At 45.4% G+C, this 12,681-nt stretch overlaps 1 protein-coding gene across 2 annotated transcripts in view; it reads right to left on the bottom strand.

Annotated features, from left to right (window-relative positions):
• SMARCC1 (SWI/SNF related BAF chromatin remodeling complex subunit C1) overlaps nt 1–12,681 on the bottom strand; it is an 84,192-nt gene that overhangs the window by 51,434 nt on the left and 20,077 nt on the right. For both annotated transcript variants that reach the window (XR_014028586.1, XM_081344882.1), the window contains exons 7-14: nt 11,688–11,757; nt 9,297–9,372; nt 8,787–8,912; nt 6,866–6,990; nt 5,120–5,244; nt 4,418–4,477; nt 2,040–2,077; nt 664–785 (exon numbers count right to left, since the gene is read on the bottom strand). Coding sequence is in view for 1 of the 2 variants with exons in the window: in XM_081344882.1 (XP_081201008.1) it covers nt 664–785; nt 2,040–2,077; nt 4,418–4,477; nt 5,120–5,244; nt 6,866–6,990; nt 8,787–8,912; nt 9,297–9,372; nt 11,688–11,757 (742 nt within the window). In the remaining variant the exon portion in view is untranslated. The remainder of the gene's footprint in view (nt 1–663; nt 786–2,039; nt 2,078–4,417; nt 4,478–5,119; nt 5,245–6,865; nt 6,991–8,786; nt 8,913–9,296; nt 9,373–11,687; nt 11,758–12,681) is intronic.

The following is a 12,681-nucleotide window of genomic DNA, read 5'->3' as shown; positions in this document are numbered from 1 at the left end:
AGAAAAAGAGGAAGGAAAAGGAAGAACAAGAAAATGGAATAAAGGAAGAGGAAGAAGGGGAAGAGGAAGAGGTAAAAGAAGAGGAAGAAAAAGGAAGAAGAAAAAGGAAGAAAGGAAGAGGAAGAGGGGGAAGAGGAAAAAGAAGAAAAAGGGGAAGAACAAAAGAAAGGAAGAAAGGAAGAGGAAGAAGGGGAAGAGGAAAAAGAGGAGGAAGAAAAAGGAAGAGGAAGAACAAGAAAAAGGAAGAAAGGAAGAGGAAGAGGAAGAAGGGGAAGAGGAAGAGGAAAAAGGGGAAGAGGAAGAGGAAAAAAGAAAAAGGAAGAGGAAGAAGTAAAAAAGAAGAAAGGAAGAGAAAGGAGGAGGAGGAGGGAGAAAAAAGGAAGAGGAAGAAGAAAAAGGAGGAAGAGGAGGGAAAGAAAGAGGAAGAATTATTATTATTATTATTATTCTGACCCAACTGGGGACCGTCATCAGTGCTAGGAGGGAGGAGGAAGGAGTGGGGAGGGGTCCCCGGTGCTCTCCGAGACGGGTGGTTTCCCTTGCGGACGTCTCCGGACCCAGCTGGGGAACGTCATCAGGGTGAGGGGGTGGAGTGGGTTAGGGGATTTTTTGTTTTTTGTTTGGCTTCCGCTCTCCCCCCCGCCGCCCCCGGGCGGCGCTTACCAGTTGTAATCAAACCAGGAGGCGTAGCTGGGGATGATGATGTGGTTGGTCTGCTCCGTGACGTTGTCTTCTCCGGGGTCGAGGCAGCGTCCTTGCTCCCCTTTGTTGGGGTCTTCGTCTTCCTGCCGGGAAGAGAGGAGAGGAGAGACAAAAGGAGCGCGGCGTGGCGGCGATGTGGGGCGAAACGTCTCGCGCCTGGGTGTCTGTGAAAAAGGGACGGGCGATCTGGGGGAGGGGAGGGACTCGTTTGCAACCGGTCGGGGTGGTGGGGGTGGGGTGGGATTCTCCTCGGCCGCGACCGGATACGTCTCCCGGAGGAGCAAGCCTCAGGCGGGAAGGAGCGAGCCCGAACGTAGTAGAGGAGGTGATGGGACGATGGGACGCACTCAAGGTCTGCCGGGATTGGTTACTAGCGAGATTGGTTGGGGCGGGGCGGGAGGAGGAGAAGAGAAGATCGGTTGCTTCGGATTGAAGCCGGGGGTCCTGGGTGCCCCTCTAAGCTGGGGGTGGTTTGAATCTCGTCAGTACTAGCAGCAATAACAGCAATAGTAATATGTAATAATAGCAATAATAGTAGTAACAATACTAGTAATATTAACAACAGCAATAATAGTCATTAGTAATAATAGTAATAATAGCAGTAGTAGTAACAATAATACTGATTAGTAATAAGTTGTAATAGTAATAGTAATAATAGTAGCAACAATGCTAATAATTAGTAATAATAGTAATAACAATATCAATAATTAGTAATAACAAATATCACTAATAGTAATAGTAGTAACAGTAGTAACAGTAGTAATCAGTAGTAATATGAACAATAGCAACAGTAGTAATAGTAATTAGGAATAGTAGGAATAGTAGTAACAATACCAAATAAGCTATAAATGTAATGAAATAGTAGTAACAATGCTAATAATTAGTAATAATAGCAATAACAATAGTAATAACAGTAACAGTAGTAATAACTAAAATATTAATAGTAATAGTAATATTAGTAGTAATAATAATAGTAATAACAGTAATAGTAGTAATAACAATACTAATTAGTAATAGCAATAGCAACAATGACAATAGTAATAAGTAATAGCAATAGTAGTAATAATAGTAATAGTAATTAGTAATAATAGTAATAACATTAGCAATAGTAACGCTAATTAGTAATACTAGTAATAATAATAGTAATCACTAATAGTAATTAGTAATAGTAGTAATAATTAGCAACAATAGTAACAGTAGTAACGATAGTATTATTAGTAGTAATAATACAGTTGGAAGCGACCTCGGAGGTCATCTAGTCCCACCCCCTTCTCAAGCAGCCTTACAGAATGACAACAGTTTACGTCCATTTTCTAGAAGAAAAGGGTTTACGGTACCTTCCCTCCGCTCGTCAGCGTGTCCTCGTCTTGTTCGTCTGCAAGGCAAAAGAACACAAGGGGGCGCGTTTCGTGTCAGTCGCACAACCTCAACAGCCACACACACCTCAGCGTTGGCACGCCCCGCTGTCCTCCCTCGAGAGCTAGGGAGACCCCCTACCCCCATACCGTTTTCCGCTGCTAAAGCCAGACCCCGGTGAAGTCGATTCGGCCCCGTTTGACGAGTTTATTTAAGCGAATTGCGACGGGCGTTAAAGCGAGTCACCGACTTAGGAGAAAGTCCACGGGAAAGATTGGAAAAAGATTTGGGCATCCATGAAATCAAACAATAGGTTTTAATGTACCGATATTTGCCGGAGGGGGCGTGGAGGAGAATTGGAACATAGAAACATACGTGTTGGGATTGTGATAATAATAATTAATAATAATAATAATAATAATAATAATAATAATAATAATAATAATAATAATAAGAAGAAGAAGTAGTAGTAGTAGTAGTAGTAGTACTAGTAGTAGTAGTTGGAAGGGACCTTGGAGGTCATCTAGTCCAACCCACTGCTCAGGCAGGAAACCCTATACCATTACAGACAAATGGCTGGCTAATAATTTAGAGAGATGCGTCACCCAGAATTACATTACTGTTACTGCTGGAAAAACTAATCATAATAATGTTTTATATAATAATAACGATAGTGATAATTATAATGACTGTGGGATGATCAATAATGATAATGATAATGATAATAATTAAAAAATGAAGCCGAAAAGGGAACCAATTGTAAATTTGATAACGGCAGCTAGATTAGCGAATGACGGAGACGGAATTGGGTTATTCCAAAAAAGGAATAATTTGGCTTCCCCTCGTTGGCTTGGCTGGTCTTAAAATTGGGGGGGGGGGGATTTTAAGCAGGAACCCCAGGGAGGCTGCGACCGTCGTAAAGATGAGTCGGTTGTCAAGCATCTGAATGCTGCAACGGTGGTCCGGGTGAAAAATAAATCCGCGCCATTGTTAACTTCCCACGGTTGCTAAATGAACCCGTCATAAGTCGAGGACTCCCTGGAGCCAGGATAGGACTGTCTGCACAGGCAGAAGTTGCTGAGAGTAAGTGAGTTACAACCGTCCTCGCTTAGCGGCCGTTCAGTGTTACAACGTCCCCAAGAGGGATGATCGGATTTCCTTAACAACTGCCATAAAGCGGTCCATGTGACTCACCCATTTGATGGCCATTGTGAGCGACCTGTTTTACGACCGTCGCGAGGTTTAAACCTGGACGGCCAGCCTCCGTTACAATCGTACATCAGAGATTGCCTCCATTCGATTTGGGTTCAATCGCGTTAAGTGCCTCGTTTTGTGACCTCGCTTGCCCCAGTTGTTAAGTGAATCCCTGCCGTTGTTAAATGAGTCACCGGGTTGTAAAGCGAGTCTCTCCCCCCAAATTGACTTGTCTGGTCGGAAGGTCGCAAAAGGGGGATCAGGCGACCGCGGGACACTGCGACTGTCGTAAATAGGAGCCAGTTGCCAAGTGGCTGAATTTGAATCACGTGAGCATGGGGGTGCTGCGGTGGTCGCCAATTATGATAAACGGTCGTAAATCACGTTTTTCAGGACCGTTGTAAATTGAGGACTGCCTGTATTTTGAGGGGACGGTCAGAAGAGCGCGCTCTGGAGTTAGAATAGGATTGGCTGAATGGGTAGAAGGCACTCTGGGTAATCCTCGCTTTACAACTGTCCTCACTTAGTGTCCGTTCAAAGTTATCATATCCCTGAGAAAAGGGATGATCAGATTTCCTTAACAACCACCACAAACATGGTTGCAAAACCAGACTGGTCCACAGGACTCTCCCACCCCGAATGACCTGTTTTACGACCGTCACGACTTACAAACCAGACGGACAGGCTGAGTTACAATCGTAGCTCTCTTGAATTACAACCAGTGTGGAACCCCAACCCCAATTTTTGTGGCGCTAAGCGAGACATTGGTGAAGTGACTCTGGCCCCATCAGACGACCTTTCTCGCCACCATCGCTAAGCGAATCGCTGCCGTTCTTAAATGAAGTCACGCAGTTTTTAAATGAACCCCGCTTGCCCCCTTGAATTTGCTTGTCGGAAGGTCACAAAAGGGGTCACCGCAATCGTAAATATGAACCAGTTGCCCAGTGTCTGAAGTTGGATCACCTCACCTGCAACGGTCGTTAAGCGTGAAAAACTCTCATTTTACTGACTTTTGTACCTTGTATTTTAATTTTGCTCTGACTAAAAGAAAATAAAGGGGGCCTCGGTCACTTTCTTCGGTGCCGTCGTCCTAACTTCGGACGGCCGCTAAAAAAAACGGTCGTCATTCGAGGACCAAATAGTCAAGAAAGAAATCTGCTCTCACCAAGATCTGCTACAGTGCCGCCTTTCACCGGCGTGTTTTCGCTGTCCTTCTTCGGATTGACTGCAACAAAAAAAAAAAAAGTAGATTAAATCTTTCATTTTTATTCGACCGATCGATATTAGTTTTGATTTTTTTTTAAAAAAAAATTCATTTTTAATTTGAATTATATTTCCATTTCTGGTAAAATCAAAATCTCCCCCCTTCCAGTTAGACGGACCTGAACAGCAGAGTTACTCTCCGAGAGTTCAGACCTGTGTGAATGTCGTAAAGCGAGTCCACATATGGAGGCCATAATGTCTGTTAGTGTTCGGTCCCACTTTTACGACCGTTCCTTGCCACAGTTGTGAAACGAATCGCTGCAGTTGTTACATGAGTCACACGGTTGTTCTTACATTAATCAAACCATTGTTAAACGAATTGGGCTTGCCCCGTTGATTTTTCTTGCTAGATGGGGATCATGTGAGCCTGGGACGCTGCCACCGTCGTAAATATGCGTCGGTTGCCGAGCGTCTGGATTTCGATCCCGTGACCCCCAAAGGTCTGAAGTTTGCAAGGCAAATTCTGGACCGATGGGCGGCCGTAAAGTCGAGGACTGGCCTGCATTGAGAACCCTCGGATAACGGTCTCGAAGGAAGGAAGGAAGGAAAGACGGTGGACAAAAGACGAGAGGTTGGCGTGGCGTTTGCGTGGATGGCGACTCACCGTTTTTGGGGAGGGCCACCTCCTCCATGTTGGGCACCGGGGTGGGGTCCTCCATGTCCTTGGTCAGGTCCTCTTGTTCGTCCTCATCCTTTTGACCGCGTCGCTTCCCGTAGAGGCTGGCTTGTCTGTGGGGGGCAAGGGGAGGAGAAAAGGGAGAAGATGGCCGACGTCTACTGGCCCGCGGAGGTTCTCCACCGCCACAGTGTTACGATGGGTGGACTTCAAGTCCCAGCGTTCCCTGAGAAGGGAACTGATCTGTTTCTTTCCATCCGTTCATCGATCTATCCATCCATAGATCCCACCCCTCCGTCTCTTTCTCAACCACAGAAGCTTGACAGATGGGTGGACTTTGAGTCCCAGGATTCCTCACCAGCGTGTTGAGACAGGCTGGTCTATCTCGTTCGATCCATCCATCCATCCATCCATTTCTCCACGTCGACCACTTGAAGATGGGTGGACTTCAACTGCCAGAGTTCCCCACCAGTATGTGAAGAAGTTGTGGTCTATCTCTTTCCATCCATCCATCCATCCATCCATCCATGAATTTCTCCACATTGACCAATTGAAGATGGGTGGACGTCAACTGCCAGAGTTCCCCACCAGTATGTGAAGAAGTTGTGGTCTATCTCTATCCATCCATCCATCCATCCATCCATCCATGAATTTCTCCACATTGACCAATTGAAGATGGGTGGACGTCAACTGCCAGAGTTCCCCACCAGCATGTTAAGATGTTGTGGTCTATCTCCATATCTCCATCCATCCATCCATCCATCCATTTCTCCAGGTTAACCACTTGAAGATGAGTGGACGTCAACTCCCAGAGTTCCCCACCAGCATGTTAAGGTCTATCTCTTTCTATCCATCCATCCATCCATCCATCCATCCATCCATCCATCCATCCATCCATCCATGAATTTCTCCACCTTGACCACTTGAAGATGGGTGGACTTCAACTCCCAGAGTTCCCCACCAGCATGTTAAGGTCTATCTCTTTCCATCCATCCATCCATCCATCCATCTATCCCTCCGTGAATTTCTCCACGTTGACCACTTGAAGAAGATGGGTGGACTTCAACTCCTAGAGTTCCCCACCAGCATGTTAAGAAGTTGTGGTCTATCTCTTTCCATCCATCCATTTATCCATCCATCCATCCATGAATTTCTCCACGGTGACCACTTGAAGATGGGTGGACGTCAACTCCCAGAGTTCCCCACCAGCATGTTAAGGTCTATCTCTTTCCATCCATCCATCCATTTCTCCACGTTGACCACTTGAAGATGGGTGGACGTCAACTGCCAGAGTTCCCCACCAGCATGTGAAGAAGTTGTGGTCTATCTCTTTCCATCCATCCACCCCTCCATGAATTTCTCCACGTTGACCACTTGATGGGTGGACTTCAACTCCTAGAGTTCCCCACCAGCATGTTAAGAAGTTGTGGTCTCTTTCTTTCCATCCATCCATCCATCCATCCATCCATCCATCCATCCATCCACCCCTCCATGAATTTCTCCACGTTGACCACTTGATGGGTGAACTTCAACTCCTAGAGTTCCCCACCAGCATGTTAAGAAGTTGTGGTCTATCTCTTTCCATCCATGCATCCATTCATCCATCCATTAATTTCTCCACGTGGACCACTTGAAGATGAACTGCCAGAGTTCCCCACGTTAAGAAGTTGTGGTCTATCTCTTTCCATCCATCCATCCATCCATCCATCCATCCATCCATCCATCCATCCCTACCCTTTCTTGCCCACTTTCTTCCTGGATTCCACAGGGGTGGGAGGCGGTGGGGGCGAAGGAGAAGCCTTCCTCTTCCGGGCACTGCCAGTGGCTTTCCGATCTCGTCGCTCGGGGCTACGGACCGGCTGTTGACAAGAGAGATGATGGTCAACAAGGATTCCCCCTTCGCCAGCACCCATCATCCTCGGCTCGTCCAGCTGCCACTTCGAACCTTCAACGCCCTAACGTGTGATCTGAAAGACCCGCTTTTCCCAGTTACATCCACCAGCAGGGAGGGAGGGAGGGGAGATGTTATGGGTCTCCTCTCTTAAGGAGATCCATCTGGCGGGACCCAAAAGGTCCTCCTTGTTGTTTGAAGGACCTTTTTTTCTCAATTATATCCATCCAATCCATTAGAGCAGGGAGGAAGGAGATGTTATGGGTCTCCTCTCTTAAAGAGGTCCATCTGATGGGACCCAGGCAAAGGGCCTTCTCCGTGGTGGCTCCCTCAATCTTGTTTGAAGGACCTCTTCTCTCAGTTACACCCATCCGACCCACCAGAGTAGGGAGGGAGATGTTATGGACTTCCTCTCTTAAGGAGGTCCATCTGATGGGACCCAGGAGGACCTTCTCCGTGGTGGCTCCCTCAATCTTGTCTGAAGGACCTCTTCTCTGTTACATCCATCTGACTCACCGGAGCAGGTAGGGAGGAGATGTTATAGGTGTCCTCTCTTAAGGAGGTCCATCTGATGAGACCCAGGAGAAGGACCTTCTCCGTGGTGGCTCCCTCAATCTTGTTTCAAGGACCTCTTCTCTCAGTTACACCCATCCGACCCACCAGAGTAGGGAGGGAGACGTTATGGATTGTCCTCTCTTAAGGAGATCCATCTGATGGGACCCAGGAGAAGGACCTTCTCCGTGGTGGCTCCCTCAATCTTGTTTGAAGGACCACTTCTCTGTTACATCCATCTGACTCACCGGAGCAGGTAGGGAGGAGATGTTATGGGTCTCCTCTCTTAAGGAGGTCCATCTATGGGACCCAGGAGAAGGACCTTCTCCTTGGTGGCTCCCTCAATCTTGTTTGAAGGACCTCTTCTCTCAGTTACACCCATCTGACCCACCAGAGTAGGGAGGGAGACGTTATGGGTTGTCCTCTCTTAAGGAGGTCCATCTGATGGGACCCAGGAGAAGGACCTTCTCCACGGTGGCTCCCACCTTGTTGTTAGAAGGACCTCTTTTCTCAATTGCATCCCTCCAACCCAGCAGAACAGGAAGGCAGGAGATGTTATGGGTCTATTCTCTTAAGGAGGTCCACCTGAGGGGACCCAGAAGGTCCCCCTTGTTGTTTGAAGGACCTCTTTTTCTCAGATACATCCATCTGACCCACCAGAGCAGGGAAAGAGGGGAGATGTTATGGGTCTCCTCTCAAGGAGGTCCATCTGGTGGGATCCAGAAGGACCTTCTCAGCGGTGGCCTCCTCTTTGTTGTTTGAAGGACCTCTTCTCTCAGTTAAATCCATCTGACCCACCAGAGCAGGCAGGGAGGAGACGTTATGGGCCTCCTCTCTTGACCCTCGTTGAAGGACCTCTTAATTACATCCATCTGACCCCATAGCCTTCCTCCTCCTCTTCTCCCCAACCCTCTCCCTCCCTTCTAGCACTGATGATGTCTCCTAGTTGAGTCATGAAATGTCTGGAAGGAAGCCACCCAGCTCAAGAGCGTCCAGGACCCCACAGTATTTTTTTTTCTTCTTCCTCCTCCTCCTCCTCCCCCCTTCATTCACGGAAGTCTATCAAGAGTTACCTTCCTCAAACGCTTCCCGTAAAGATCCGTGTTATGTCGCGAGGCAACTGAAAGTGGATTTGACGCGCCGTTTACGGGGAGGGGGTAAACTCAAAAATGGGACCCACACGAGAAACAACAACCACCACCAAAGGCTGACCTCTTCGTTTCTCAAGTAAACCCGCTGCCGAAAGCTGACCGGCTTCTTGCTCTCGTCCACCTCGTAGTCTTCCTCGTTCATCCATTCGTTGAAGACGTCCATGTCCAGGACCCATCGGGCGTGGACCTAGCCGAGGGACGAGGAAAGCCGGCATTCGTTTCCGTGGCTCAAAATTGGCCGAGTTAAGCAGGGGGAATTTGCGAGCGTGTGTGTGTGTGGGGGGGGGGAAATCTGCGCCGATTTAGGGATTAAAAAATAGAAAAATAATAAAATTAAAAACAAACAAAAAAAAACACAACAGAACGGAACGGAACAGAAAACAAGTCGATCCGTCGCTTTGGCTACGTCGCAGGAACGTTGACAAAAAACGGGAACTCTGCCCCGTTTTGGGGACTTTTCTGGCCACCGCCGTTAAGGGAATCCCCCGGCGGCTGTTCAACTGGCAAGAAGGAAGTATCCAAAGAGCCGGGGAGTGCGCGGCCGACACCGTGCAAAAGCAGAAGATCGTACCTTCCAAGGCTTTTCGGGAAACGGAGGGTCTTCGATCTCGGCGTCGACGTCGCTCGCCTGAACCCAGGTGTCGTAGCTGTAAGGTGAAGAAGAAGAAAAAAAGAGGCGGGCTCGGATAGGACAAAGATCAACAGACATTGGAAGCAAAATATATATCTCTCTCTAACCTATCTATTTACCTACCCACCTATCCCTCCATCTTATCCCTCTATCATCTATCTCAATCTATTCCAATCTATTTCTATCTATCTGTACCTACCTCTATCAACATCTCTCCATCCCTCTATCATCTATCTCAATCTACTTCTACCTATATATTTATCTATCTGTATCAATATCTATCCATCTTATCCCTCTATCATCTCAATCTCTATCTCAATCTATTTCTATTTATCTACCTCTATCAATATCTATCATCTATCTCAATCTATATATTTATCTATCTGTATCTGCCTCTATCACTATCTATCCATCTGATCCGTCATCTCTCAATCTCTCTCTCTCAATCTATTTCTGTTTATCTACTCTATCAATATCTATCCCTCCATCATCTCAATCTATCTCTATCTCAATCTATTTCTATCTATATATTTATCTACCTCTACCAATATCTATCTCTCCATCTATCATCTAACTCAATCTATATATTTCTATCCGTATCTACCTCTATCAATATCTATCCATCTGATCCCTCTATCATCTCTCAATCTATATCTCAATCTATGTCTATCTCAATCTATTTCTATCTATATATTTATCTACCTCTATCAATAATCAATCAATCTATCTATATGTATATCTATCTATCTATCTATCTATCTATCTATCTATCATCTATCTATCTATCCCTCCATCTATCTCTCTATCATCTATCTCAATCTATCTTGCTCCTGACCTTCGCTCCTTCCGCCGTGACCTAAAAACTTACTTATTTGAACAAGCTGGCCTGGTCTGATGGGTGTGGGGTATTTTAATATTAATTTTATTAATTTTTATTGTAATTGGGCTACATTATTTAATTCTTTGTTAACTTTTGTACATTGCATTTTTATTGTATTTATTGCCCTGTACATCGCCCTGAGTCCTTCGGGAGAAGGGCGGTATAGAAATTAAATTATTATTATTATTCCAAGTTTATCATCATCTATCCATCTCTCTATCAACCTATCATCTATCCATTTATCCCTCTGGCCCCTTTTTCTCTATCTCAATCTATATCTATCTATACAGCTATATATCTCTATCTATCTATCTATCTATCTATCTATCTATCTATCTATCTATCTATCTATCCCTCCAACTATCTCTCTATCATCTATCTCTCTCTAAATCTATTTCTATCTATATATTGATCTATCTGGTATATACCTCTATCAATATGTCTCTCTATCCATCTATTCCAAGTTTATCATCATCTATCCATCTCTCTATCAACCTATCATCTATCCATTTATCCCTCTGGCCCCTTTTTCTCCATCTCCATCTATAACTATATCTATCTCTATCTATCTATACAGCTATATATCTCTATCTCTATCTATCTATCATCTATCTATCTATCTATCTATCTATCTATCATCTATCTATCTATCTATCTATCTATCTATCTATCTATCTATCTATCTATCTATCTATCTATCTATCTATCTATCTCAATATCTATTACCTATCTCTATGATATACGTCTATCATCTATGTATCTATCTAGGTATCTACGTATTAATCCATCCACCCATCCATCCATCCCTACCTATAACTACAGAACTTTCTTTCTTTCTCTCTCTCTCTCTCTCTCTCTACCTACCTACCTACCAAATAAATTGAGAAACAAATAAATTCTAAATTAATTAAACCAATACACTATGTGATTAATTTGCAACTAAATGGCAGGAGAAGGTCTCGTGGTCCATGAAGTCCGCCCTTTGAGCTTCGTTTTTCCTTTCATTATTATTTGTTAAGTTACTGGGAATCGTCAACTTACAATCACCGCGCGGCGTGCAAAATTCCTGTTGCCAGGTGAGCTTTGACCCCGCTCGACGACCCTTCTTGCCGCCGTCGTTAAGCGAATCGCGGCAGGGGTTAAGTTAGTCGCGCACGGCCGTTAAGCGAATGCGGCTTCCCCCCCCCCAGACTCTGCTCGTCGGAAGGTCGCCAAACCAAGGAACTCTGCCGACCGTCACAAAGGCGAGTCAGCTGCCACAGCGGGCTGCCTTTCGATCGCGTGACCCACGGGGGAGGCGGCGACGGTGGTTAAGGGTGAAAAACGGCCCTCGGTGCCTTTTCTTCGTTTCCAGCGCCGTGGCAACTTTGAACGGTGACTAAAACAAGCCGTTGTCAAGTCGAGGACTACACGTGTTCGAATCTCTCGATGGGACAGCCACTCTGATTTACCTGTCTGGATAGTAGCCCCAATGCACCAGGACTTGCTTGTCTTTCCTCATGACTGGCCTCAGCCACTCATCTGCCAGGAAAAGAGAGAGAGAGAGAGAGAGAAAAACCAGAATATCGGATTCAGCCGATTGATTTATTCCATACGGGACCGAATCCAGCAGCATTCATGTGTAACATTCACAAAAACAACTTAGGAACATAGATATAAAAAGAGAGAGGGGGTCTTGGCATATTCAGGTCTTTTCCTGTGTAGGATTGAGGGTGTCTTGGCGACGTTTCGACGAGGTCCCACAAGTCATCTTCAGGCTGGTGTCTTCCGTTTCGTGCTTGTGCGAGTGAAAACACACACACACACACGTGTGTGTGTTTATGTGTATAGATATGTGCGTGTAGATATATGTGTAGATATAGATATGTAGATATAGGAATGTATATCTGCCTAATATGCAATCAGCCCAGGTTCAAATCTCAGAAGGGTATGACTGACTGATGAAGACTAAAGAGTTAGAAATGCATCTCAGCCTCCCTTAATTCTTTGTTAGTAATTTACACAAATATATGAACTGTCCGGTGTGACTACAGCCTGTTCGATGGCCTTTGAGATAAGGCTGAAAACAGGAAATAAAGATTTGCCCCATGTTTGGGGCCTAGCAAGGTAATCTAAATAGTTAACAATTGACTCATAGGAATGTATGTATATATACGTAGAGATATCTATATCTATAGATCTGGGGCCTTCAAACCTGGCCCTTTTACGACTGGTGGACTTCAACTCCCAGAATTCCTCAGCCAGGCACGCTGGCTGAGGAATTCTGGGAGTTGAAGTCCACCAGTCGTAAAAGGGCCAAGTCTGAAGACCCCTGCTATAGATTATAGATTATATATATAGATGTTCAGGTGTGTGTATATAGATATGTGTGTACATGTGTGTGTGTGTGTATATATAGATATATAGATATGTATGTGTTTGTGTATATATGTGTGTATAGATATA

The sequence above is a fragment of the Vipera berus genome, assembly GCF_964194415.1.
Source record: "Vipera berus genome assembly, chromosome: Z".
NCBI classification, from domain to species: domain Eukaryota; kingdom Metazoa; phylum Chordata; class Lepidosauria; order Squamata; family Viperidae; genus Vipera; species Vipera berus.
The sequence above is the reverse complement of the archived record's forward strand: the minus strand, read 5'-3'. Positions and strand labels throughout refer to the sequence as shown.